This window comes from Convolutriloba macropyga, chromosome 9, assembly GCF_964194025.1.
Source record: "Convolutriloba macropyga chromosome 9, txConMacr16.3, whole genome shotgun sequence".
NCBI classification, from domain to species: Eukaryota; Metazoa; Xenacoelomorpha; order Acoela; family Convolutidae; genus Convolutriloba; species Convolutriloba macropyga.
Genome location: NC_134476.1, coordinates 55,738,175 through 55,761,665, shown reverse-complemented (window position 1 = coordinate 55,761,665; position 23,491 = coordinate 55,738,175). Strand labels below are relative to the sequence as shown.

At 34.7% G+C, this 23,491-nt stretch overlaps 1 protein-coding gene across 3 annotated transcripts in view; it reads left to right on the top strand.

Annotated features, from left to right (window-relative positions):
- The window catches only part of LOC142345867 (uncharacterized), a 171,305-nt gene that overhangs the window by 108,889 nt on the left and 38,925 nt on the right, over nt 1–23,491 (top strand). For all 3 annotated transcript variants that reach the window (XM_075398296.1, XM_075398295.1, XM_075398297.1), the window contains one exon: nt 17,135–17,384. In XM_075398296.1, coding sequence (XP_075254411.1) covers nt 17,135–17,384 — 250 coding nt within the window. The remainder of the gene's footprint in view (nt 1–17,134; nt 17,385–23,491) is intronic.

The window sequence follows — 23,491 nt, the reverse complement described above, 5'->3', positions numbered from 1 at the left end:
TAAGTATATTTTTTGTCAAGTCAAAGAAAACTTTTTGAATTTTGAAGTCAAAGTAATTAACTCATAGGTTTAACAAATCAACACAAACAAGGGCCTCTGAAAGAAACAATTTTCCTATTTAAGTTTCGCGTCTTCAATTACTTCCGATTTTTGCTTCATTTTTGGGTTTCAAAAAGCAATTGTGTGATCCGTTATAACTTTGAAATTGACGGAGCTGATTTTATGACTGTTTTGGGGTACTTAGATAATTACATTTCCAAAAAAAAACGAGGCCTTCGAAAACTTCCAAATTTTCATACGGTTTCGTATTTTCGAATTGTTGCGAGATAATGTTTTATATTCATTGGGGCTACATGATGAACGTTTAAAGAGTTCCTTGATAATCTCACAAAATTTGGTACAGCCCAATAAGAAGCCGTACTAAGTTTTGCGATTTTAAACTATTTTTAATAGGCCTGAAAAAATACCCAATGCTAGAAAGTAATTTGAAAAAATGGCAATAATAGAAGCGTTATATTTTAAATCGTTATCAATAGCCGCACTCAGTTTCTCACCAGGCTTTATTGTTCTCCTATTTCTACAATTCGAAGAACATTAATTGTATTGGGGCGCTCTCTTTTTGAGATTTGTTCACACATTTTCATGAACTTTGAAGTCAAATTGAAGCAAAAGATTTTGGTCACGCCGAATCAGGAAGTGGATCGAAAAAGCAAGGGATTTTGCGGTGTAAATTTTTTAATTCTAATTTTCAACTAGAGTGAGAAAGTGGCGTATGATCAAACATTCGCTTTCTCCCTAGTAGTTTTTTGTTCTTATGCGGCATTTTCGTTTTGATTTTTACTGTTTTTTTATTTTCTTTGATAGATTTATAATTGCTCTTGAACGACGTTTATAGCAATTATAGTAAACGTGTGCGTTTTTTTCTACTCAAAGAGGAGTATTGAGATTCTACAGGTTTTTACGACTCGAATAGGAGTATTGATATTCTACAGGTTTTTTTAAAGCAGAAAGCAAGTTTGTTTATGACTTGAATTTTGAGCATCATTTCGAGCATCTTTTTGTTGAATTCTGTTTTCGAAAACTGGATTTTAGCATTAGCTTCGTTTGTAATATTTAGTAATTAGGAACTGGTGGTAATGTTCAAGGTGAAGAGGTCATTTTGAGATTTTTTGTTCCTTTATATGTCACCCATAATCATCTAAACTACACCACACAACCCCCCCACCACCTACCTACCCCCCTACCGCCCCCGTACCCCCCAACTTACCCCCAGCTACCCCATCCCTTCACCTAGCTACCCCCACCTACCCTCCCCCATTGCCCCAGCACTACCCACCTCCCCAACCTATCTACCCACCCACCCACCTACCTACCCCCCACCACCTACCTACCCCCGCCCCAACCAATCCCCCACCTATCCCTAACCCCTAAACTACCCCTTCCCTCCACCTAACTACCTCCAACTATCCCCACCCCCCAACTACCCCAGCACTACCCACCTCCCCAACTTATCTACCCACCCACCCCACCTAGCTCCCCCGCACCTAAAAAATTGTCGGCGTTTTTAAAACACTTTAATTTGGTTTGTTGGGCTACTTTTTGTTTTTTCACTTGTCTATTTTGATGTTCTGATTTCAGTAAGGTTAGGTTAGAGATTATATTGCGCGACGATTCGAGTTGTTTCCGCTATTCCACCGGCTATGTTTTTTTTAGCAGAAAGCAAGTTTGCTCATGACTTGAATTTTGACTTCTTTCTGTTCGAGCTTTTACCTCAGTCTTTGATTGTTGACTTCTATATTCGAACATTGGATTTTAACAGTAGCTTCGTTTGTAATGTATAGTATTTAAGAACTACTGGTCATGTTCAAGGTAAACAGGTCAATTTGAGATTTTTTTGCTATATAAGTCACCCCTAATTATCTAAACTACACTGCACAAATATTCCACCACCTATCTACCCCCCAACACCTACTTAACCCCCCCCCCACCGCCCTTGAATTTTTGCGTTTAGCCTGATCTAAAATATTCTCTCAATCACAATTTCATGCAGCTGAACTCAATTGGCGGTATTTTAATACTAAAAGTCAAATGAAAAGTGCTCCAAAACTGGTGCCATTTTCTACTTCAAATCTTAATAGTGATATTTGTTAACCTCTAATGTGGTTATTTGAGGCCCACTATTGAACTTCTTAGTCCCATTTAGGCTCCCCCCCCCCGACTGAAGCAGGCTGCAATTGCTTAGAGCTCCCAGCAGTCGTTCGATAGCATTTCTTCCAAAGTTTAGTCGGTTATGTTTTTCTGAAAGATGTTCCAAATCCAGTCTTAGTCTGTTCTAAGTATATTTTTTGTCAAGTCAAAGAAAACTTTTTGAATTTTGAAGTCAAATTGAAGCAATGATTTTGGTCACGCCAAAACAGGAAGTGGAGCGAAAAAGCAAGGAATTTTGTGGTGTAAATTTTTTTAATTCTAAATTTCAAGTAGAGTAAGAAAGTGGCTTATGAACAAACATTCACTTTCTCGCTAGTGGTTTTTTGTTTTTATGCGGCATTTTTGTTTCGATTTTTCTGTTTTTTGATTTTCTTTGATAGATTTTTAATTGCTCTTGAACGAAGTTCATAGCAATTATAGTAAACGTGTACGTTTTTTACGACTCGAAGAGGAGTATTGAGATTCTACAGGCTTTTACGACTCGAAGAGGAGTATTGATACTCTACAGGTTTTTGTAAAGCAGAAAGCAAGTTTTTTCGTGACTTGAATTTTTAGCATCATTTCGAGCCTTCGATTGTTGACTTCTGTTTTCGAACATTGGATTTTAGCATTAGCTTCGTTTGTAATGTATAGTAATAAGGAACTGGTGGTAATGTTCAAGGTGAGGAGGTCATTTTGATAATTTTTGTTCCCTTATGAGTCACCCATAATCATCTAAACAGCACCACACAAAACCCCCACAACCTATCTACCCCCTAGCACCCTCGCACCCCCCAACTTACCCCCACCTACCCCTTCCCTTCATCTAGCTACCGCCACCTACCCCCCTGATCCATCACTACCCACCTCCACAACCTATCTACCCCCCCGCCCACCTACTTACCTACCCCCCACCACCTACCTACCCCCGCCCCAACTTATCCCCCCTATCCCTAACCCCTAACTAGCCCCTCCCTCCACCTAACTACCTCCACCTACCCCCACCCCCTAACTACCCCAGCACTACCCACCTTTCCAACTTATCTACCCACCCACCCCAAATAGCTCCCCCCGCAACTAAAAAATTGTCGGCATTTTTAAAACACTTTAATGTGGTTTGTTGGGCTACTTTTGTTTTTTCTCTTGTCTCTTTTGATGTTCTGATTTCGGTAAGGTTAGGTTAGAGATTATATTGCGCGACGATTCGAGTCGTTTCCGCTATTCTACCGGCTATGTTTTTTTAGCAGAAAGCAAGTTTGCTCATGACTTGAATTTTGACTTCTTTCTGTTCGAGCATTTACCTCCGTTTTTGATTGTTAACTTCTGTTTTCGAACTTAAGTTTTCCTATATAAGTTACCCCTAATTATCTAAACTGCAATGCACAAATATCCCACCACCTATCTACCCCCCCCCCCCTATCAAGTCAAGTTTGCTCATGACTTGAATTTTGACTTCTTTCTGTTCGAGCTTTTACCTCAGTCTTTGATTGTTGACTTCTATTTTCGAACATTGGATTTTAACAGTAGCTTCGTTTGTAATGTATAGTATTTAGGAACTACTGGTCATGTTAAAGGTAAACAGGTCAATTTGAGAATTTTTTGCTATATAAGTCACCCCTAATTATCTAAACTACACTGCACAAATATTCCACCACCTATCTACCCCCCAACACCTACTCAACCCCCCCCCCCACCGCCCTTGAATTTTTGCGTTTAGCGTGATCTAAAATATTCTCTCAATCACAATTTCATGCAGCTGAACTCAATTGGCGGTATTTTAATACTAAAAGTCAAATGAAAAGTGCTCCAAAACTGGTGCCATTTTCTACTTCAAATCTTAATAGTGATATTTGTAAACCTCTAATGTGGTTATTTGAGGCCCACTATTGAACTTCTTAGTCCCATTTAGGCTCCCCCCGACTGAAGCAGGCTGCAATTGCTTAGAGCTCCCAGCAGTTGTTCGATAGCAATTCTTCCAAAGTTTAGTCGGTTATGTTTTTCTGAAAGATGTTCCAAATCCACTCTTAGTCCGTTCTAAGTATATTTTTTGTCAAGTCAAAGAAAACTTTTTGAATTTTGAAGTCAAATTGAAGCAATGATTTTGGTCACGCCAAAACAGGAAGTGGAGCGAAAAAGCAAGGAATTTTGTGGTGTAAATTTTTTTAATTCTAAATTTCAAGTAGAGTAAGAAAGTGGCTTATGAACAAACATTCACTTTCTCGCTAGTGGTTTTTTGTTTTTATGCTGCATTTTTGTTTCGATTTTTCTGTTTTTTGATTTTCTTTGATAGATTTTTAATTGCTCTTGAACGAAGTTCATAGCAATTATAGTAAACGTGTACGTTTTTTACGACTCGAAGAGGAGTATTGAGATTCTACAGGCTTTTACGACTCGAAGAGGAGTATTGATACTCTACAGGTTTTTGTAAAGCAGAAAGCAAGTTTTTTCGTGACTTGAATTTTTAGCATCATTTCGAGCCTTCGATTGTTGACTTCTCTTTTCGAACATTGGATTTTAGCATTAGCTTCGTTTGTAATGTATAGTAATAAGGAACTGGTGGTAATGTTCAAGGTGAGGAGCTCATTTTGATAATTTTTGTTCCCTTATGAGTCACCCATAATCATCTAAACAGCACCACACAAAACCCCCACAACCTATCTACCCTCTAGCACCCTCGCACCCCCAACTTACCCCCACCTACCCCTTCCCTTCATCTAGCTACCGCCACCTACCCCCCTGACCCATCACTACCCACCTCCACAACCTATCTACCCCCCCGCCCACCTACTTACCTACCCCCCACCACCTACCTACCCCCGCCCCAACTTATCCCCCCTATCCCTAACCCCTAACTAGCCCCTCCCTCCACCTAACTACCTCCACCTACCCCCACCCCCTAACTACCCCAGCACTACCCACCTTTCCAACTTATCTACCCACCCACCCCAAATAGCTCCCCCCGCAACTAAAAAATTGTCGGCATTTTTAAAACACTTTAATGTGGTTTGTTGGACTACTTTTGTTTTTTCTCTTGTCTCTTTTGATGTTCTGATTTCGGTAAGGTTAGGTTAGAGATTATATTGCGCGACGATTCGAGTCGTTTCCGCTATTCTACCGGCTATGTTTTTTTAGCAGAAAGCAAGTTTGCTCATGACTTGAATTTTGACTTCTTTCCGTTCGAGCATTTACCTCCGTTTTTGATTGTTAACTTCTGTTTTCGAACTTAAGTTTTCCTATATAAGTTACCCCTAATTATCTAAACTACAATGCACAAATATCCCACCACCTATCTACCCCCCCCCCTATCAAGTCAAGTTTGCTCATGACTTGAATTTTGACTTCTTTCTGTTCGAGCATTTACCTCCGTTTTTGATTGTTAACTTCTGTTTTCGAACTTAAGTTTTCCTATATAAGTTACCCCTAATTATCTAAACTACACTGCACAAATATCCCACCACCTATCTACCCCCCCCCCCCAACACCTACCTACCCCCCCCCCCCACCGCCCTTGACTTTTTGCGTTTCGCGTGATCTAAAATATTCTCTCAATCACAATTTCAAGCAGCTGAACTCAATTGGCGGTATTTTAATATTAAAAGTCAAATGAAAAGTGCGCCAAAACTGGTGTCATTTTCTACTTCAAATCTTAATAGTGATATTTGTTAACCTCTAATGTGGTTATTTGAGGCCCACTATTGAACTTCTTAGTCCCATTTAGGCTCCTCAAGTCAATGATTTTTTTTGAATTGTAGATTAGGACATGTCCTGCTATTTTTTTTTAAAAATTCGCTTTACCTTTTGATCACGTTATCGTTTTACATAAGTCACAATTTTCTTTTCGTTTATTTTTGGTTCTTTTTCTGTTTCAATCACGATGTTCGTCAAGCGCGTCAACGGCGGCTATTTTTTGGCAACCTGCCGGCTATATTTTTCTGAAAAAAACATGCCAAAACATTCAAAAAATTAAATAATCTGCAAAACTTCTGAGTCCTTTATTTTACTTTTTCAGTATATTCCTTTTGTTATTGAGAAACTGATTACAAAAAAAAATCGGAGCAAAAATTCAGAGCTCGTTAATAAGGCAGAAACATCAAAGGGCTCTTAAAGGTTTATATGACTTAGAGAGTTTTTCTTCAAGTTTTTTTTTTAGTTCTTTTTGTTGTCTTGTTTCTTTGTCTCATTAATAATTGGTCTCATTGGCACACTGATGAGGTGTAGCAAAAACAATTTTTTGTGATAATTGATATCTAAGTGCTTTATCTGCTTTGTCAAAACTTGTTTTTCAAAAAGTGAAGCTTCAACTTTTTTTCGACTTGCCACGTTTTTAGATCTTTTTGTTGTTTCATCAGTGATTATCATTAATGAAAATTCTCATCATTTGCTAATCACAAATAAGACTTTGGATTGTTTTCATAGCGTTTGGTTTTCATCACTTTTGCATTATTTGTTTTCAAAACTGATAATGAATTTTTTTAGTTTTGGGGGTAATTCTTGCACAGTTTGTTGTCTTCAGTCTCATCAAAAAGCTGAGAATTAATTTGTCATTAATCAAATCAGAATTAATTAAATCAATGTTTAAATTGATGGTTACGGCTTTCAATGAATTCGACACATACTGTTTTCAACGAATACAAGCATGTTTTTCAGTTTTTGCCGCTTCTTTTTTTGTTCAGTTAGGTTGTCCAGTATTTAAATCACAATTTTGACAATTGTCATTGGTTGCTATTAAGGCATACATAATTTAATAAACGATTTGAGATCATAGCGTTTATTGATTTTTAAACTGCTTTGTTTCTTCTATTGTGGTACTTTCAATTAGTCTCAAAAGTGTAAGTATATATTGACTGCTTTTTGCAGCGTAATTGTTTTTGTCATTTTTTTACACTAGCGCTTTCATTGACTGAGATCCCTTTTCTTAACAGAACTGCTAAAATTTTTGCCCAACCCCTAAACTTGTATCTTTTGCTGCGATTAAAGTTTTTCATTCGTAGTTTTTGTTTTATTCTGACGCCACTAATTTTGAAAATGACTCTGAATTCAGTTCAAAATATTTCAGGTGTTTTAGCATTTTTTAAATTTTTGTTAATGTTGTCCAAAAATTTGTTGTACTGTCTACTATTTTTTTGAAGACTGAGTACCAATATTTTATGGCGATTAACTCAGTTCTTTGTCTTGAAAACTCTAGTTTTCAGAAAACCGAAATTTTTGGGTGTTGTCAAGAGTTTTCTTTTTCTTGTTTATTTTTCCGCTTTTGAGATCATGTGCTTTGTCTACTGTGAAAATTTTGATATTGCTAAAAAATGTTGATTGTATGGTCCAACTCATTAGTTAATTCAATTCTTCGTATTTTACGTCAAGACTTTTGCTTTCTTTCTGCTTTTTTATTACGACCAAGTGAGGTCGCGATCCCATCTAATCTGCTCTTTGATCTTTCATTCTTAAAATTCAACTGAATTGCGTATTTCATGTCAATTTTCATTCTTAGTGGAGCAAGTTTTTTGTTCAATCTTTTCTTTTTCATCTTCTTCACTTTTTTAAGTTTTTTCTTTTTTTAATTCAAAAAGACAATGCAAATTGAGTGTATGTCACTCATATTCAGGGATATTTGAGGTAAAACAAAAAAACAGTAGTGATGTTCTAATAGATTAGTTACTGATGTTGGAATCAATTTTTACTAAGAACTTTTGACTACACTGTTGATCAGAAAAGCAATCAGATATTGAATTGATGAACATTAAAACAATAAAAATATCCCCAGTTTTCTCTTCAGAAAGTTTTGAAAGGGAAAGCAGAAGCCAGAAATTTTTGCGAACTTTGTGCATTGCATTTTTTCTCCACTTAAGTGAAATTTTTATGCCAAACACTATTTTTTACTGCTAAAATCATTCATTTTTGCTTCTGATGCTTTTTACCTTGCGTCACTTCGGCAGTTTTGGGACTCATTGCTAAAAACCTAATGTTTTGTTTTGTAAACTGACCATTATCTTTTCGAAAAAAACTTACTACATCACAGTTTCTGATTTGTTTCGAAACTTTTATTCGAACTTTTGCTGAAAACACAACCTTGTCCATAATAAAAACATTTGTGATCAATGCGATTTTCGATGGATTCAGAGCGAAAAAAATGTTTGCTTGGATAAATTTTCTGTCAGTTTTGATGCAAAAACCAAACAATCAGTTATCTACTTTACAGATCTCATTCAAGGATGATGCAATGTGACTGATTTTTGTTGCTGTGTTTAGACGTAAGAGCGTCTTGTTCATTTGACTTGATAAGTAATCTTCTCCTTTATCCAAGTTTCTCCAAAGTTTATCTAAGTTTTATCAAGTTTGTTTATACTACAGAGTTGATCGCAAATTTGTTTGACAGCTTATGAGCTGTATTGGAACAGATATGAGAAATTTATTCTATCAACAAAGTTTTGACTCAACCTTTTTCATAAATTTTTGTGTTGTGTCGAAAACTGTGGCTTCACTGTATACGTTGCTTTGAACTGAAATTTTGAGAAGAAAACAAATTTAGACCGATAGCAAGCACTAACAAAATAAAATAGAAAAAAATGAACAAGGTATTAAAATTTGATTTGCAGCTTTTCTTTATTTCCATGTTAGTGTTTTGAAGTCTTTCAATTGTTTCAATTAAAGTGCTCTTTTCCCGTCAATAGCTGCTTGATTGTCTGGCTGGTAAATTGTTGATTGATATTGTTGATTGATGACAGGGAAACATTTTCACAACAGAGCAAATAAAGTTCAAAGAAAATTATGCCTTTTTTCTATTAAATCTTTTATTGAAACTTTTTTTTTGTTTTGTTAAAATTTCTGTAATTGATCTTCTGTAATTGACAAAAAAGTATCAGTTTTATTTGATATTGGAATTGTGTAGAGGAGTTATTTACATTTCTCTCACAATGCGATGAATTTTTTTTGTTTATTGTTTGCTTCTAAGTTGATACAAAATCAATGACTCATGCAAACGGTGGTATTGTTTCAATCAGCTCATTGCAGCACGATGATCATTATGCACTTAAAATTTTGATTACATAGAGCTTAATAATTGAATTGTGCTGCGTCAAAACGTCAATTGTGACTTGAACTTTTTCTCCTCAGTTTAGCATTTTATATAACGGACAAAAGTAGGTTCGACAGCCGTAAGGTCTTTGTATTTGAAGTTTAAAATCCCATAAACTAATTAAAGTTAAGACGAGGAATTTCAACAAAAATGTGAGCTAAATTTTTCCGAATTTAAACAAAAAATGCACTTTCCCTTCTCTATTTTGTCAAAAAAAACTGTTTTTTCAGTGGAAAATACTGTTTGTAACATTGTTTGTTGTTCAGGCTGTGATAAGAAAATCTTAAACGCGGAGAAAAAATTTAAAAGCTCATCATAATTCTGCGTGAAAACTTATTTTTTTTTTTGCATTTTTGCATTTATTGAACAGGGTTTTGTTTAAAATGAACTTCAACTAACTCCAATTTTAGAATTCGTTTTTTGTTTCTAGGATGTTAAGGCTTTCTGTAGATTAGGAAATCGAGAGAAATATATTATAAAATAATTGGAGAAATATTTTCAAACAATGAAAATTGTCTTCCTTTTTTATGGAAGTAGTCATTTTAGTCGATTATAAGATCATTAAAATGTCCAATAAATAATTGTTTTTCTGTTGTACACAATAGCTATTTTGTCTCGAACATATAAGAGAAATAATTGTCTCCAAAGAGACATAATTATTTTTCCGACTATTTTTGGGGGGAGGGGGACTAAATACTCAAACCGCCGATCAAAATATTCATCATAGAGAGTTGAAATTGTTATCAGTAGGAAACCAATCTAGCGTAGATTATGGATTTTTCCTTATTTTTCCTTATGAAATATAATTTTCCTTATTTTCGGTTTTACACTGAGTTATTGATGTATGAAATTTTGCGAATAGTAGACGGAATTCCATGTTTTTATTCACATTTTCCTTTATTTTTAACCAGGATTTCCGACAATTTTTCATAAACTCAAATTTGTAGCAGTAAAGTTATTCGTTTTACTTTTAAGGATGGAGGAGGCTAACCCATTGGTTTTTTCCCAGTCTTTTTTGGCTAATTTTTTTGCTTTTTTTGAATTTCAGATTTTTTAAATCAAGAACTGCTCCAATTACGTTTTTCCCCAACTTTTTTAAATATGCCGAAAGTGGAAACCTAGCATCTGCTGTCACAATATTTAAAAAAATACAAAAAGGCAAGTTGTACTTTCGATTCCCATAGGAGTCTTTGTGAATCAACGTTTTGCAGTGCTTTTGAATCCTATTTTGCAAACATCTTGGAAAAATTAATCGTTTTCGATTTCTTCTGTTTTGCCTTCATCTGTCATTTTTTGTAGCCTCATAAAATTGTCCTATTAATTGAAAATTCAATTGTGTTCAGTAAGAACTAAGAGCTCCTATTGCTTTCAGTTGTTGTGTTCTGCCTCTTATGACTTTGAAGATATATGTTTTAAGAAAATGTCAGTGGAATCTTGGAGTTTGCCAACTTCTTATCTTTTTTCTGTCCTTATGAAGCCTAATCTCAGTAAATGTCCATTCAATAAATATCCCATTTAATATCCACTAATGATTTCTTGGCTTTCTTACTACGAACTTTAATAAAAGTTTTGTGATTTTTGCATATTTGCATATTTTTGAGGTTGTTATTTGTTCCCTTTACAAGTTGCCACTGAAAAAACAGCTCCAAATGGCATCGGAAGAATGCGCAAAATAACATTTTTAAAGCTTCCGGTTAATGACTGCGAAACCGTTCTCTGGCAAAAATTGTTAGAATTTTGAATTTTTTTGTTCTCTTGGGGCATTTTATTGACAATGTGAGATTTTAATTGCTTCTTTGGATATTTAATTGAATCCTTTACTGATAAGTTATATCTTCTAACGGTTTTTATGACTTCTTATTATACTTCCTATTTTTGTTTCCTTGTGTCAGCCAGCAAGTTAGTCTCAATATTAACGGAGCTGGTGAGCTTTCTCTTACTTCAAACAATTTTTCTGCTGTTCCTTTTGTTATGACAGTTGTCATTGGAGCTGAGAAATTTGTTTTCTTAAACATTTAGTGAGATCTCGATGCTGGTCATTTTTTCTTGCTTTTTTGTTGTCCTTTTCGAAAAGACCCTTTGCAGAGCAGATTCAATTAAAATAGCAAAAAAACGAAACTAAACGTTCGATCCTTTTTTTATCAGTTTCCTTTAATTAAAATCTTTTTAATGGTTTTCAGTATCTGTATTTTAACAAGTGTGTTTCTAATGTGGTTTCCCTAAATTGTTTGTGAAATTTTGAGTTTTTCCGTATTTGTTTATCTTTGTCCTCTTATTCTTTGCTTTTACAGATAACAAGCACAACTGGCTTCCTGAGCAGTTGCAAGTTGATCTGTTTTTGTAAGATAAGAGTTTTTGTTGGTTTGATAATTTGAAAATATTCGTTTTTAGAAAATCGGTCGATTTCTAACTTTTGTTAGATTTTTTTTATTTTGGCTATTTTTGTTGCTTGTTCTCTGTAACAACAAATCGCATCTTGCTTCTAGTGAATCATATCACAATCTTTTTAATGTTTTTTTTTGCTTTGATACTACGCATTTTCTTTTCATTACAATAGGAATTGCGAAGCACATTGTTCACGAAATTGGCTTTTGATAGTTTCTCGTTCTTGTGTTCCATTATTTCACATGGTTTTATGCTACTGCTAGAACATTCTTTGCCATCCAAACCTTTTAGCGAACTATAGTTTTTCTATTTATGGTTGCGAAGTTGGTAAAGTTTTGGTTTCGTTGCATTCTGTTGGTGTTTTCCATAACAGTTTAAGGCAGTCAATATTTGTCACTGTTTTGAGCTAGTCAACAATTACCGTTGCTCATACTTGGAACTCATAGTTGGCAAGTTCCTCTGCTAGCCCAGGCTAAGTTGCGCGCTCAAAATTGTCCCGATGAAACCAATTCGAGGGACACCTGTCTGTTTTGCGCTCGATGTTACAAGGCAATTTCGAGCGCAGGATTACATTTGAGTCTGATCAGAGGCGGATTCGAATTCAATTGACTCTGCTCAGAGAATAGTCGCCCTTGAGTCCGATCGTTACGGTTTCCAGCGCACTTAATTCTGATCATAGCCACTTTCGAGCGCATTTGAGTCAGATCATAAATAGTTTTGATCGCAACTGGTCTGATCATAAACGGTTCGGTCCAACTGGGACTTATCAGAAACCATTTTGAGCGCTATTTGGTCTAATCAAAGACCTTTTAGAGAGCTTTTTCTCAATTTCTTATATTTTCACTTAAAGATATTGTCTATGCCAAGAGGTAATAATAGAGCAGCGTTATAATCCGAGACTCATCTAAAGTCCCATGGCTCTGATCAGAAACAATTGTCCAGCTGATCGAGAGTGTCGATCCCTTTTAGAGGCTTTTAAGTAACTGTAAAACGATGCGTTTCTTATGGAAAGCTGTATAAGTTCATCATTGAGTCAGAAATATGCACTAAGTGGATAGTTTACTATATCAACACTTTGGTTTTGTTTTCTATAGCGATAGTCTCACAATTGCCGCTTCTGCAGGTGAGTATTGTACTATTTTAGACATCATTTTTTTTTTAATGAAATTGGTATATTTTATCCAATTTAAGAGATTTGTTCATAATTAAATCATTCTCTGATCAGACTATTTCGAGCGCGCTTGAATCTGACCACAACCGTTCTCGAGCGCGCTTGAGTCTGGTCATAAACGGCTTCACGTGCAATTGGGTCTGATCATAAACGGTTCGAGCGCACTGGGTCTGATCCTAAACGGTTCGGGTGCAGCTGTGTTTGAGCACAAACGGTTCGCGATAGGACAAACGGTTCGGGCGCAAGATAGTCGATAATCCTGCGCTGGAAGCTTTTCGATTAGAAATTATTTCGAGCGCAACTGAGTCTAATCAGAACCAATTTCGAAACACGAGCACATAAACATTCGATCGCACTTGAGTCTGATCAGAGACGAATTTGAACGCACTTCGAGCGCTCATAAAGTGTCGAGCACGGAGGGGTCTGATCAGAGGCACTTTTCGTCCGATCAGAACAATTTCGGGGGCACACCTCAGCCTGGGTAAAGTTGTGATAGTCGAACGTTGTAGCTCGCAAGTTTTAGCGTGGTAAGTATGGTTATAGCAAGGCCCATAAAGTTCGCAACGAAAGCGAACGTTCGAAAAACTCGGCGCATAGTGTCTTAATAGATTTTTCCATGTTTTAAAATTGAACTTCGACCTTTGAAACGTTCGATAGCGTTGCAACTTTGTGTGCCTGACTATACTCTCAGAAAATTTTCTGAAAAAGTGTGAGCTGTCGCTGCTCATTTTTCAAGCATTTAGAAATAAGGTTGCCAACGTGCACTGTTAATTTCAGATATAATCTTCAATTGTCTGTGTGAATTTTTCGAACAGTCGGAGTAGCTGTCGGTGCTCATAGTTGGGTTAGTCGCCAATTGTTGCTGCTAAGCATGAGATTTTTTGTAACTATTTTTCTAACTTTTGTCTGCCCTTATTTGTCACAGCATGGTGATAGGGCGGTATGCAATTATCTCTGCGTAGTGTTGGGACAGTCGGCAAAAATTGTAATTTCATGTTGGACAGTTGACAATAAATGCCGTTTGGTATTTGATCATGAGCGGATCATTGTTCCGACCCCCACTTTAGTGGGGAGGGAGGAACTATATACTCAAATGGGTTTTTTTTTGTTCAGTCAATTTTGGCCGATCGATATAATCATCGTAGAAAGTTGTGAGTAATATCATTAGAAAGCCAGTCCAGCGTAGAATAAAGAATTAATTTTTTTTTATTTTTCGCTTTAAATAGGGAGTTATCAAGGTTTAAAGTTTTGTGAATAATTGCTGTTTTTATTCACATTTTCAGTATTTTTGACCAAAGTTTTGTCAATTTTGCTAAAAAAATGTAAAAATTTTAAACTGTACTGCTTTTTATTTCATCTCTAAAGATAAAAGAGGGTTGCTGGGTTGTTCCATCCGAGTTTTTTGGCTAGAATTTATGCTAAATTTTTCAAAAAACAGACTTTTTTCGAAAAAAACAGGACCACATTTGCTTTTTTTTAGCCCACTTGCTTTAAATTTGCTGAAAGTAGAAACCTTAAAACTGCGGTCAAAATCTTCTTAAGCTCGAGAAGGAGCTGGTTGTAATACCGCTGGCTGTATGAGTCTTCTGGATCATAATTTGGCAAACTTTTTGCGAATTTAAACACGGTAATTATTAAAAAAAAAGCATTATTTATTTTTTGACAAACTGAAAATTTTGTTTAAAAATTGATCTATTTCGCAATCAATTGAACAATTGAAAGTTTAATGTTTGTTAGACGCGCAACAATAACTGGGTTGATCTTGATCTCACCGTGGATCCTTACGATAAAAAGTTTTTTAGATTTAAAGGGGGCGCGACCTTTTTTCAAAGCATTTCCGCTATCTAAATATTTTTAAGTAATTTACTGACAAGAATCTCAAATCAGGGCTCAATTAAAGACAGATACTATTCGCAAAAAAGATTTCAATTGAAATTATAATATGGTTAAAAGAGTTAAGCTCATGGTTTTTATGGCATTGACCAATCGTTTTCGTAAAAATTTTATAGACTTCTTGAGTTTTGCTTTCATTTGTTATACTTTTTGTAGCCCAACGACTTAGTGTCCCCAATCAAAATGCAGTTTAATTTTAAAGAGATTTAAATAAACCTAGAAAACTCTTTCAGATGTCATCTATTGTCTCTTATGACTTTGAATATTTTTGTTTTAAGAAAAGATCGGTGAATTTTTGAACTTTGCCACTATTTTATACTGTTTTTCTCAACTTCGGGCGCAGCCTCAGTAGAAACAGGCAAAGCCAATTTCGTGTGATAAATACATTTTTGTTGGCAACGGTTGTATATTAAAATTATGTTTTCCTTGTTTTGATACTACGCGTTTTCAAATAACTTTTTTTCATTTTCATTTTTGAGCATAATTGCATTTTTATGAGTCCATTTCGTTTCCTTCTCGAATTATCACATTGTTGTTGTTGGCAAATCTAATTTAAAAAAGCATAGTAAGAAATTTCAATAGCGTTGGAAAAATGCGTATCTGTATATATTAATTGTTTTTGTTGAATAGTTGGGCTGAGACCGAATTATCTGGCAAAATTTTGTGAATTCTTTATTGCTTTTTCAATGTTTGTTTTTCCTTTTGTTGTTGTCAGCCATATACCTGATAACAATATGTCTCAATTGTTTCACCAGGACGTATAACTCCACCTAGATAAAGATTTCAGTTTATAGCTGTTTGTTTTAATGATTTTCAAATTAAATTTTTTCAAAATTTTTTCAACTGTCTCTTTGCTTTCAATTTGGTCACCATAAAACTCAACCTCATTATTTAAAAGTCGAATTTACGTTTGACGCTGCATCCATTTTTTTGCGCTTTGTTATTCGTTGTGACTGATTGCTTCGACCACTTAGTTTCAAAAAAAGTTTTTGAGATTCATATACTGTTCAATTTTCGGCTTTATTTTTGTTGTTGTGTCTACGTTGTCCTTTTATAGGGAAGGCTCGTTGATATTAAGATGAGGAGAAAAAGATGAATTACAGTTCTTGCGGGTCACATCTTATAAGTAAAGTGTCTTGAATTGTGTGAAGTCGTAAAATTGATTGAAGTTTTGGCTTCTTTGTGTGTATGTTATGTATTTCGTATTTTGTGGGGTCGTGGCGAAGTCTCATTATTTATAGGCCCAATTGACTTCCTGAAGTGTTGCAACATAATCCATCGCTTTTTGTTGAAATCTTAAATCTGTTATGACTTTTGGAAACATTTGGTTATAATAGTTTTTTGGTCAAATTGTAGTTCAGTGTTTGTAAACACTGGTCACAACCCGTTTGCAGTGAGCTATAAATTAACCCCTGTAACAGTTTTAGCTTCAAATTTTCATTCCTCGGCTTTTTTGATACTTTTACTACGACACTTCATAAAATGTTTCAGATTTTTATATATTTGTACATTTTAGAGGATTTTTGTTTTCTTTTTGGTTTATATCAATAATCGTAAGTCCCATTGGCTTTAAAATTTTGCGCAATTGAAGATTGGATTCTGTTATGTCACAATTGCATCCTATGGAGATATAAATAAAAATTTCAGTGATTTCAGGTGATGTCTAATGACATTAATAACTGTGAAGTTAATTGTTTTCAAAAATAGAAACGTTTTTTTTTTAACTTTGCGTCTTTTTGCTATTTCTTCACTTGTTTTTCGACCTGTTAACCAGTCGCATTGAGAACTGGTCCCATATTTTTCTAATAAAGTATAGATTAAACTGTTTTGTTTAGATTTTATCTGACGCGAGTTTGATTTTTTTATGATTTTTTTCATTGTAGACATCGAGTTGTGGTCGTAAATAATGTCTGTTATTTATTTTTTTAATGGTCCTTTTTAGTAGTTCTATTATCAAAAACTGTCAGCGGCCCTCTAGCGTGGCATTATTATATTCTATTGGTTGTTTATTGAACGATATCTATGTTTTTGATCTCTTCATCATTTGGTAGCCAATTAAGTTAAAAATGTGGATGAGCGGGGTCGGAACATTATGTGCGTATGCACATTACCGAGCCTCCTTGTTGGTTTTTCTGCTGTGTATCTTGACAGTCGACAATTATCTTCAAAGAACTTCAGCCGGTCTGTAATTGTACCTGCTGTTGTTGAGACAGTTGACATTTAACGCTCACAAGTTAATCAGAAAAGTTAACTTTCCCCCCCTTTTTCTGAGTTTTTTTTTTGTCACGAAGTTCCGAAAAAGATCTTCATCAGTTTCCTTTTCAAGGTACTTTAGGTTATGCTATTTTCTCAATGAAAGAACCATGCGCCGTATTTCAATGTTTGCGCGGCATTTAGAAAGATTTGATTAAAAAAAAAACATTTTTCAGCAACAGCAGTGATCGGAGTGTAGTACTGATTGACGAATTCGCCAGAGGAACTTCGAGTGTTGACGCATCATGCCTTCTCAAATCTCTTGTTGATCAATTCATCATCGACAACATTAACAACCAACTCTCCCAAACTGACCACCACGAATGGACAGGAAGTGAGGAGGCAGTGAGGAAGAAGCCATTTCCAATTATGATGATAGCCACTCATTCACTCAAAGCAGTTCACCGCATTCGCAATTCTTTACCAGTTGGTTAACATATATATACACTTTAAAATTTCTCTTGTGAATTCAATAAAAAAAATCGTGAATAAAATTTAACCGGGAAATCTGCAATGCCTAATACACAATAGACAAATGTCAGAAAACCGGTCAGGTCTAATCTAGGTCAATTTTTTTCTGGGTTTCAACACTTCAACCATACTAAGCGTTCACGAAAATTATTACTTTTGTGTTCAATTCAGGATTTTTCAATACAACAATTAAAAAACAGCTTGCGAAAAAATATTCCTCTAAAAAGTGCTAATTTCCCTTATACGCTCATTCACACATCCACCAAAATTGTGTGATTTCACACGAGAGAGTTTTAGAGTGTAACATATGCCTTATGGGATGGTTATTGCCTTATTTAGAGTGTACCATATGGGTGCGGGGGGGGGGGTCTTTGATAAGTAGGATTCTTCCTTTTCTTTTTACAAATGAGTAAAATTCAGGACCTATTAAATTCTCGCTGGACCAGTTCTGAGTTTGTTTACCATGTTTTGCATTTGTCAGACTGATTTATTAATTAGCCGCACAGCGATAACTGGGGCTATTATTGAACTGGGGCAATAAGTGGGGCGTGCGTGACGTCATCTTTTGCCCTCAATTAAACGAGTTTTTTGTTCATGCACGTGATAAATTTTTGGCCACATGTGACTTGCCTCACTCTCAAAAATGACTTGCTCACTCTAAAATTGACTTTTCTTAACTTTAATTCAAAGAAATAAGGTCAAGTGAGTGTGTGTCACTCTAATGGAAGGTTATTTTGGTGCACCTATTAGAAGCAGCTACAAGTTTAACAGATTCGCAATCAAAATGTAACTTCTCAGCATTTAATTTTAAAAGAAGCTTCGTTTTTGGTCTGTTTTTTTTACTACTTTCTGACAATCTGCCAGCTATGTTTAGTATGAGTCACGCAATTGCTGCCCTCTTCCACATCAAGCCATCTCACCGAGACATGGTTCCGTTTTGCATTAGTATCCCTTTTTGCAACAAAAGGGTCTATTCTTTCTTCAATTGGTAGCTGTTTCCACAATTTGTTCAGCCTAATTTTTGCGATGAATGTTTGCCTTCTTTTTGCTTAAATTCAAATAATGTTTTCGCTGCAGTCGGCTATTATAGCTGCGAAACTGTAAGCTTAGCGGACGTATATTGCAGTGCTCTTGATCTTTTACAATCCGAAGAATTTGGATTGTATTGGTGCTCTGTCTTTGTAAAATCCAAAGCATTAGGGTTGTATTGGTGTGCTGTCTTATTTTATGATCTGTTCAGGCTTTTCTCGACCTTCTCACGTGAGCCGCTATCACGTGGAGTAGTGAAGGGAGCCTAAAGAGGACAAGGTTTGGAGCGTTAGTTTTTTTCCAAGTAACTTTAAAGTGGCGAGAGAAGTCAGTATCTGAAAAATGTTATGTTTTTGAAAGCAAGTTATTTTATAGCTGCGAAGCTGTAAGCTGAGTGAAGCTATATTGCGGTGCTCTTGGTTTTTTTACAATTCAAATAATTTGAATTGTATTGGGGCGCTGTCTTTTTTTTTAAGATCTGTTCACACATTTCATGATTTTTGAAGTCAAAATGGGGTGGTGATTTTGGTCACGCCGAAACAGGAAATGGAGCGAAAAAGCGAGTGGTTTTGCGGCGTGAATTTTTTTCGCTCTAATTTTAAAGTAGAGTGAGAAAACGATGTTTGAACAAAAATTCGGTTTCTCGGTTAGTGGTTTTTTGTTCACATGCGGCAATTTCACTCTGATTTTTACTGTTTTTTCGATTTTTTGGATCGGATTTTTTTTAATTGGTTTTCCCAATCCATTCAGAGCTCATTCTAGGCCTAGTTTTTTGTTTGAATTAAATTTTCATTTCTCGCTAGTGGTTTTTTTGTTCACATGCGGCATTTTGACATTGATTTTCTGTTTATTTCTTATTTTTTTGTTCTGATTTTTTTTTAAAATGGATTTTTCAATTCAATTATAGTCCATTCTAGGTCTAGTTTTTCTGTTTAGTCAATGAAAATTCTTTGAATTGTACGTCAGGACTTGTCCTGCTATGTTTTTTTGTTTCGTCCTCTGACGCTCTTTTTTCGTTTTACATTTGTTCACACAGCAAAGCTGAAAAAGTCAAATTTTCTGAATGACTTCTTCCTCTCACTAACGGCATTTGCGCGCGTGACGTCATTTCTCACTCGCTTCAGCAAAAAGGTTTTAATTTATTTGCGTAATTAGATTTTGATCATACGTGACTTACCTCACTCAATAAAATGACTTTTGCACTTTAAAACCTAAGTTTAATTTGAATTTGTTTAAGGTCAAAGGAACTCATATGTGCAGTAAAGGTCCCTAATAAGAGGCTTCTGTGGAATGAATTTTAACAAGCGTTATTAATTTATCGCTGAATGTTTTTTACCTAGTTTTTTGAGCGGCGTCGATTTTTTTCAATTTAGATCTGTATCTGTTTCTATCTCTATTATATGGCACGCAGGTCAATTCTTTCGCGGCTATTCCGGTAATCTGCCGGCTATGTTCTTCACATGCGACAATTTGACTACTGTTTTCAGAGTGTCTGGTTTAAATGCTATTAAGATGGTAGATTTGTGTTTTAATGGCGCCTTATTATATATGATTGAACTCATCAAAGGGCAGCTAATGCGTTTTTTTTTACACTGACACTATTTGTTGTCTTAAATTATTAACGAAAATCTATATTTGCCTTTATTATTGTTTTCTTATCTTTTTGTACTGTTAATGACAATGTCATTAACGGAGTAGGTTTGAAGCGTTAGTTTCGTTCCATGTAAATTTAAAGTGGCGAGAGAAGTCGGTATTTGAAAAATGTTATGTTTTTGAAAGCAAGTTTTTTCACGTGCGGCAATTTGACTAGTGTTTTCAGAGTGTCTGGTCTTAAATGCTATTAAAATGGTAGATATGTGTTTTAGTGGCGCCTTATTACAAATGATTGAATTCATCAAAGGGCGGCTAACGCGTTTTTTTTTTTCACTGACACTATTTGTTGTCATAAATTATTAATGAAAATCTGAATTTTGCCTTGTATTATTGTTGTTTTATCTCTTTGTACCGTTAATGACAATGTCATTGTCTGCTAATAGGCAGAAATTAGCCTAATTAATCAAGTATTCAAGGTTATGGCTAGTGGCTTTCATGGTTTTGACTCTGTTTGTTCCCAAAATATTTAAACAATTTTTTAGAGTGTTTGCTGTGCTTTTTGTTGTCGTACCAATTTATCTCATTAGTGACATGTCTCATAAGTTGCTAATAAGAAAGATTTCAAACTTTTCTTATTGCTTCAGTTCGAAACTAGTTTTTTCTATAACTTTTGACTTTCTCTCTTCTCAAGCAAGATTACAATTCTGTGAGGTTTCCGAGTTTTTACTGCTGAATTTGATGTCTTGTCTCTTAGTATTCTTAATTAAAAGTCTTCATGATGGTTAAATAAGCCTAAGGAATTTAATCAATTGTTATGAATAATAGCGATTTTTTTACTTAAATGCTTTTTGTTCCAAAGTAAAGTACTTTTTTTGTGTTTCGTTAGTATTTTTTGTAGGTATTGAAATTTTATTGCTTTAATCTCGTTAATGGCAGAAAACGTGGGTTTTTAACAAGTAACAAGTGAGTCTAATTAGACGCTTGAGCTCATAGAAATCGCCCTTGAGATTCTGGTAGCTGCTCTTTGAAAAGTAAAATTGATTTATTGGTCTTAATTGTTTTTGTTTTTGTGGTCTTATCGCTGCGTCAAAAACAACATTAAAGATTTTTTTGGCCTTCTATTGATGTTTTTTTTCAAAGTCAATTTATAGACTGCAGCGTATAGCTGACGTTTGGAAGTTATTTTGTCCTTTTTCAGCCATTAGAACTGCTAAAAAGCATCTTGTGGTTTTTAAAATTTTTTAAATTTTACTTTATCTGCTATTGATTCCCACAAAACTGTTGCGTTACTTACTCATTCTAAAAACCCTTGATGTCATTTTTTTCAAAAACTGTTGTTGTTCATATGAATTTATAAAACTCTAAATCTTGGAAGAAAAACATTTCTAATAATTTTAAGATTTTTTTGTTCATTTTTGCGCCTATTCCGTAAGAGGCCTTGTTGACTGTTGGAGTTGGATGTTGCTAAAAAAATATTAATTGTCGGATGATAATTTAATTGAAATTTTTCTGTAACTTTTTAAATTTCCTGGTCATTAGTTAATTTAATTCTTTGGATTGTAACTTTGTAAGATGTTTTTTTGTAATATGGTTTCACACGTTTTCCATGATTTGGAGCTTTCAAAGTGGAATAAACAGGTAAACCTCAGTGGGAATCAAGTTCCATTGATGGCCCAGAGCTGGGTTTAGCAATCTTTCAATTGCTTAGAGTGGTGCATCGAAATTTTATTTTTTTTGTCATGTTTCGAGTTTTTTTGATTAATCAGTCTTAAATTGACGTTTGTCAAAGCTGATAAAGTTTTTCTGCAACACTTAATTGATTTTTACTACCTATAATTTTTATGAGCTTGAGCTAAGTTTTTTATTTTTCTGTGTTTTCCTCAAGGGCAAGGGAACCTCTTCTGGTGTTTGATTTTGGACTATTGTGTAGTTTTTAGTTGCAAAGGAAAGAGGATCATCATTTTGATATCTCATGTTTTTTTATTACACTTGCAATTTTTCTCAATTTTTTTTTCAAAGGTTTTGAGCCCCAGCGTCCAGGGAACTTTTTCTAGGGTTTGACATTACTGCACAGTTCCTGCTTGCAATGGGATTATTTGCAAAGTTCTAATATTGCAAACTTGTGCATTTTTTGTTTAAATTACTTGAATTTTTTTTCGGTTTTTGGAACTTTTTTTGATTTTTTTTGTGTTTTTCCAGCCCTAGGTGCCAAGGAACCTCCTCTGGGGCTCAACAATGGATTATTGCATTGTTTTAGTGGCAAAAAAATGATTATCAAAATTTTTATATCACTGGTTTTTGCAAGTTTTGATAACTTTTGCAATTCTTCGCAATTTTTTGAAAGTTTTTGTCATCTTTTAAGTTTTTTCAGCCCCAATTGTCAGTGAATGTCTTCTAGGTCTTGATATTACTGCATAGTTCCCAATTGAAATGGATTGGCTTCCCATGTTTCAATATCAAGAAGTTTTGCATTTTTTATAAAAAACTTGCATTAGTTTTCAGTTTTTGGAATTTTTTGCCAGTCTTTGTGTTTTTACATCCCTAGGGGCCAGCAGACCTCCTGTATGGTTTGTTAATCGGTTCCTTCAATGTTTTGTGGTAATGGAATAGTTTTGATTTTTATTTTTACGATTTTGTGGTAACGGAATTTGTGGCAGTTTTAGTGGCTGTAAAGGAATGGTTGTAATATTTTCTAATGATTTTATTGTTAATAATTTTAGAACGTTGCAAAATTTGATTTTCCGAGTTTTCTAAAAATTGTTATCACATTCCGGGATAATTGGTTTTTATGGGCCAGTGAAACGTTTTTTAGCTTGAAATTGGGGTACTGGATGATTTTTTGAGAAAACGAATAGGTTCTGATGATTTTGTTATTACCAATATTGCAATATAATTCCCAATCTTTTTCAGTTCTTATCAATCTTCATGGGCCAAAAAATTTTTATTGTCTTGGAGATGGGTTACGTGACACAGTCAAGAGAGCAAAAAATAATTATGAACAAGCTGATAATGCAAAGTTTGGAGACTTTAAATAACTTTTGCAATTATTATTTTTTGTTAATGTGTTTGTCATGTTTCTTGAGATCTTCAGTTGCTAAAAATGTTCTTATAGCTTTTGTGTGGGTTAATTGGTATATTAAAATGGCCATCAGGGTGAAAGCTTCAAGAATTTAATCAATATCTGTTTAATTGTTCGATTTGTTTAGTTTTATAATTTTTCAGCCAGTTTTGTCTTTTTGGTTGCCATTTTTCAACTGATATGCTGGTCAGATGCAGTAGTTTTGAGTTTGCATTTAAATTTATCTACATTTTCAATTTTTTTTACGCTTCATTTTTGCTTTTTGCATGACTTAAATTGCGTAACCTTACTTGCGTGTATTTATAATTTATGTCTGTCGCTAAAAACTGGAATGTAAGATACAGTTACCAGCTTTGTAAAC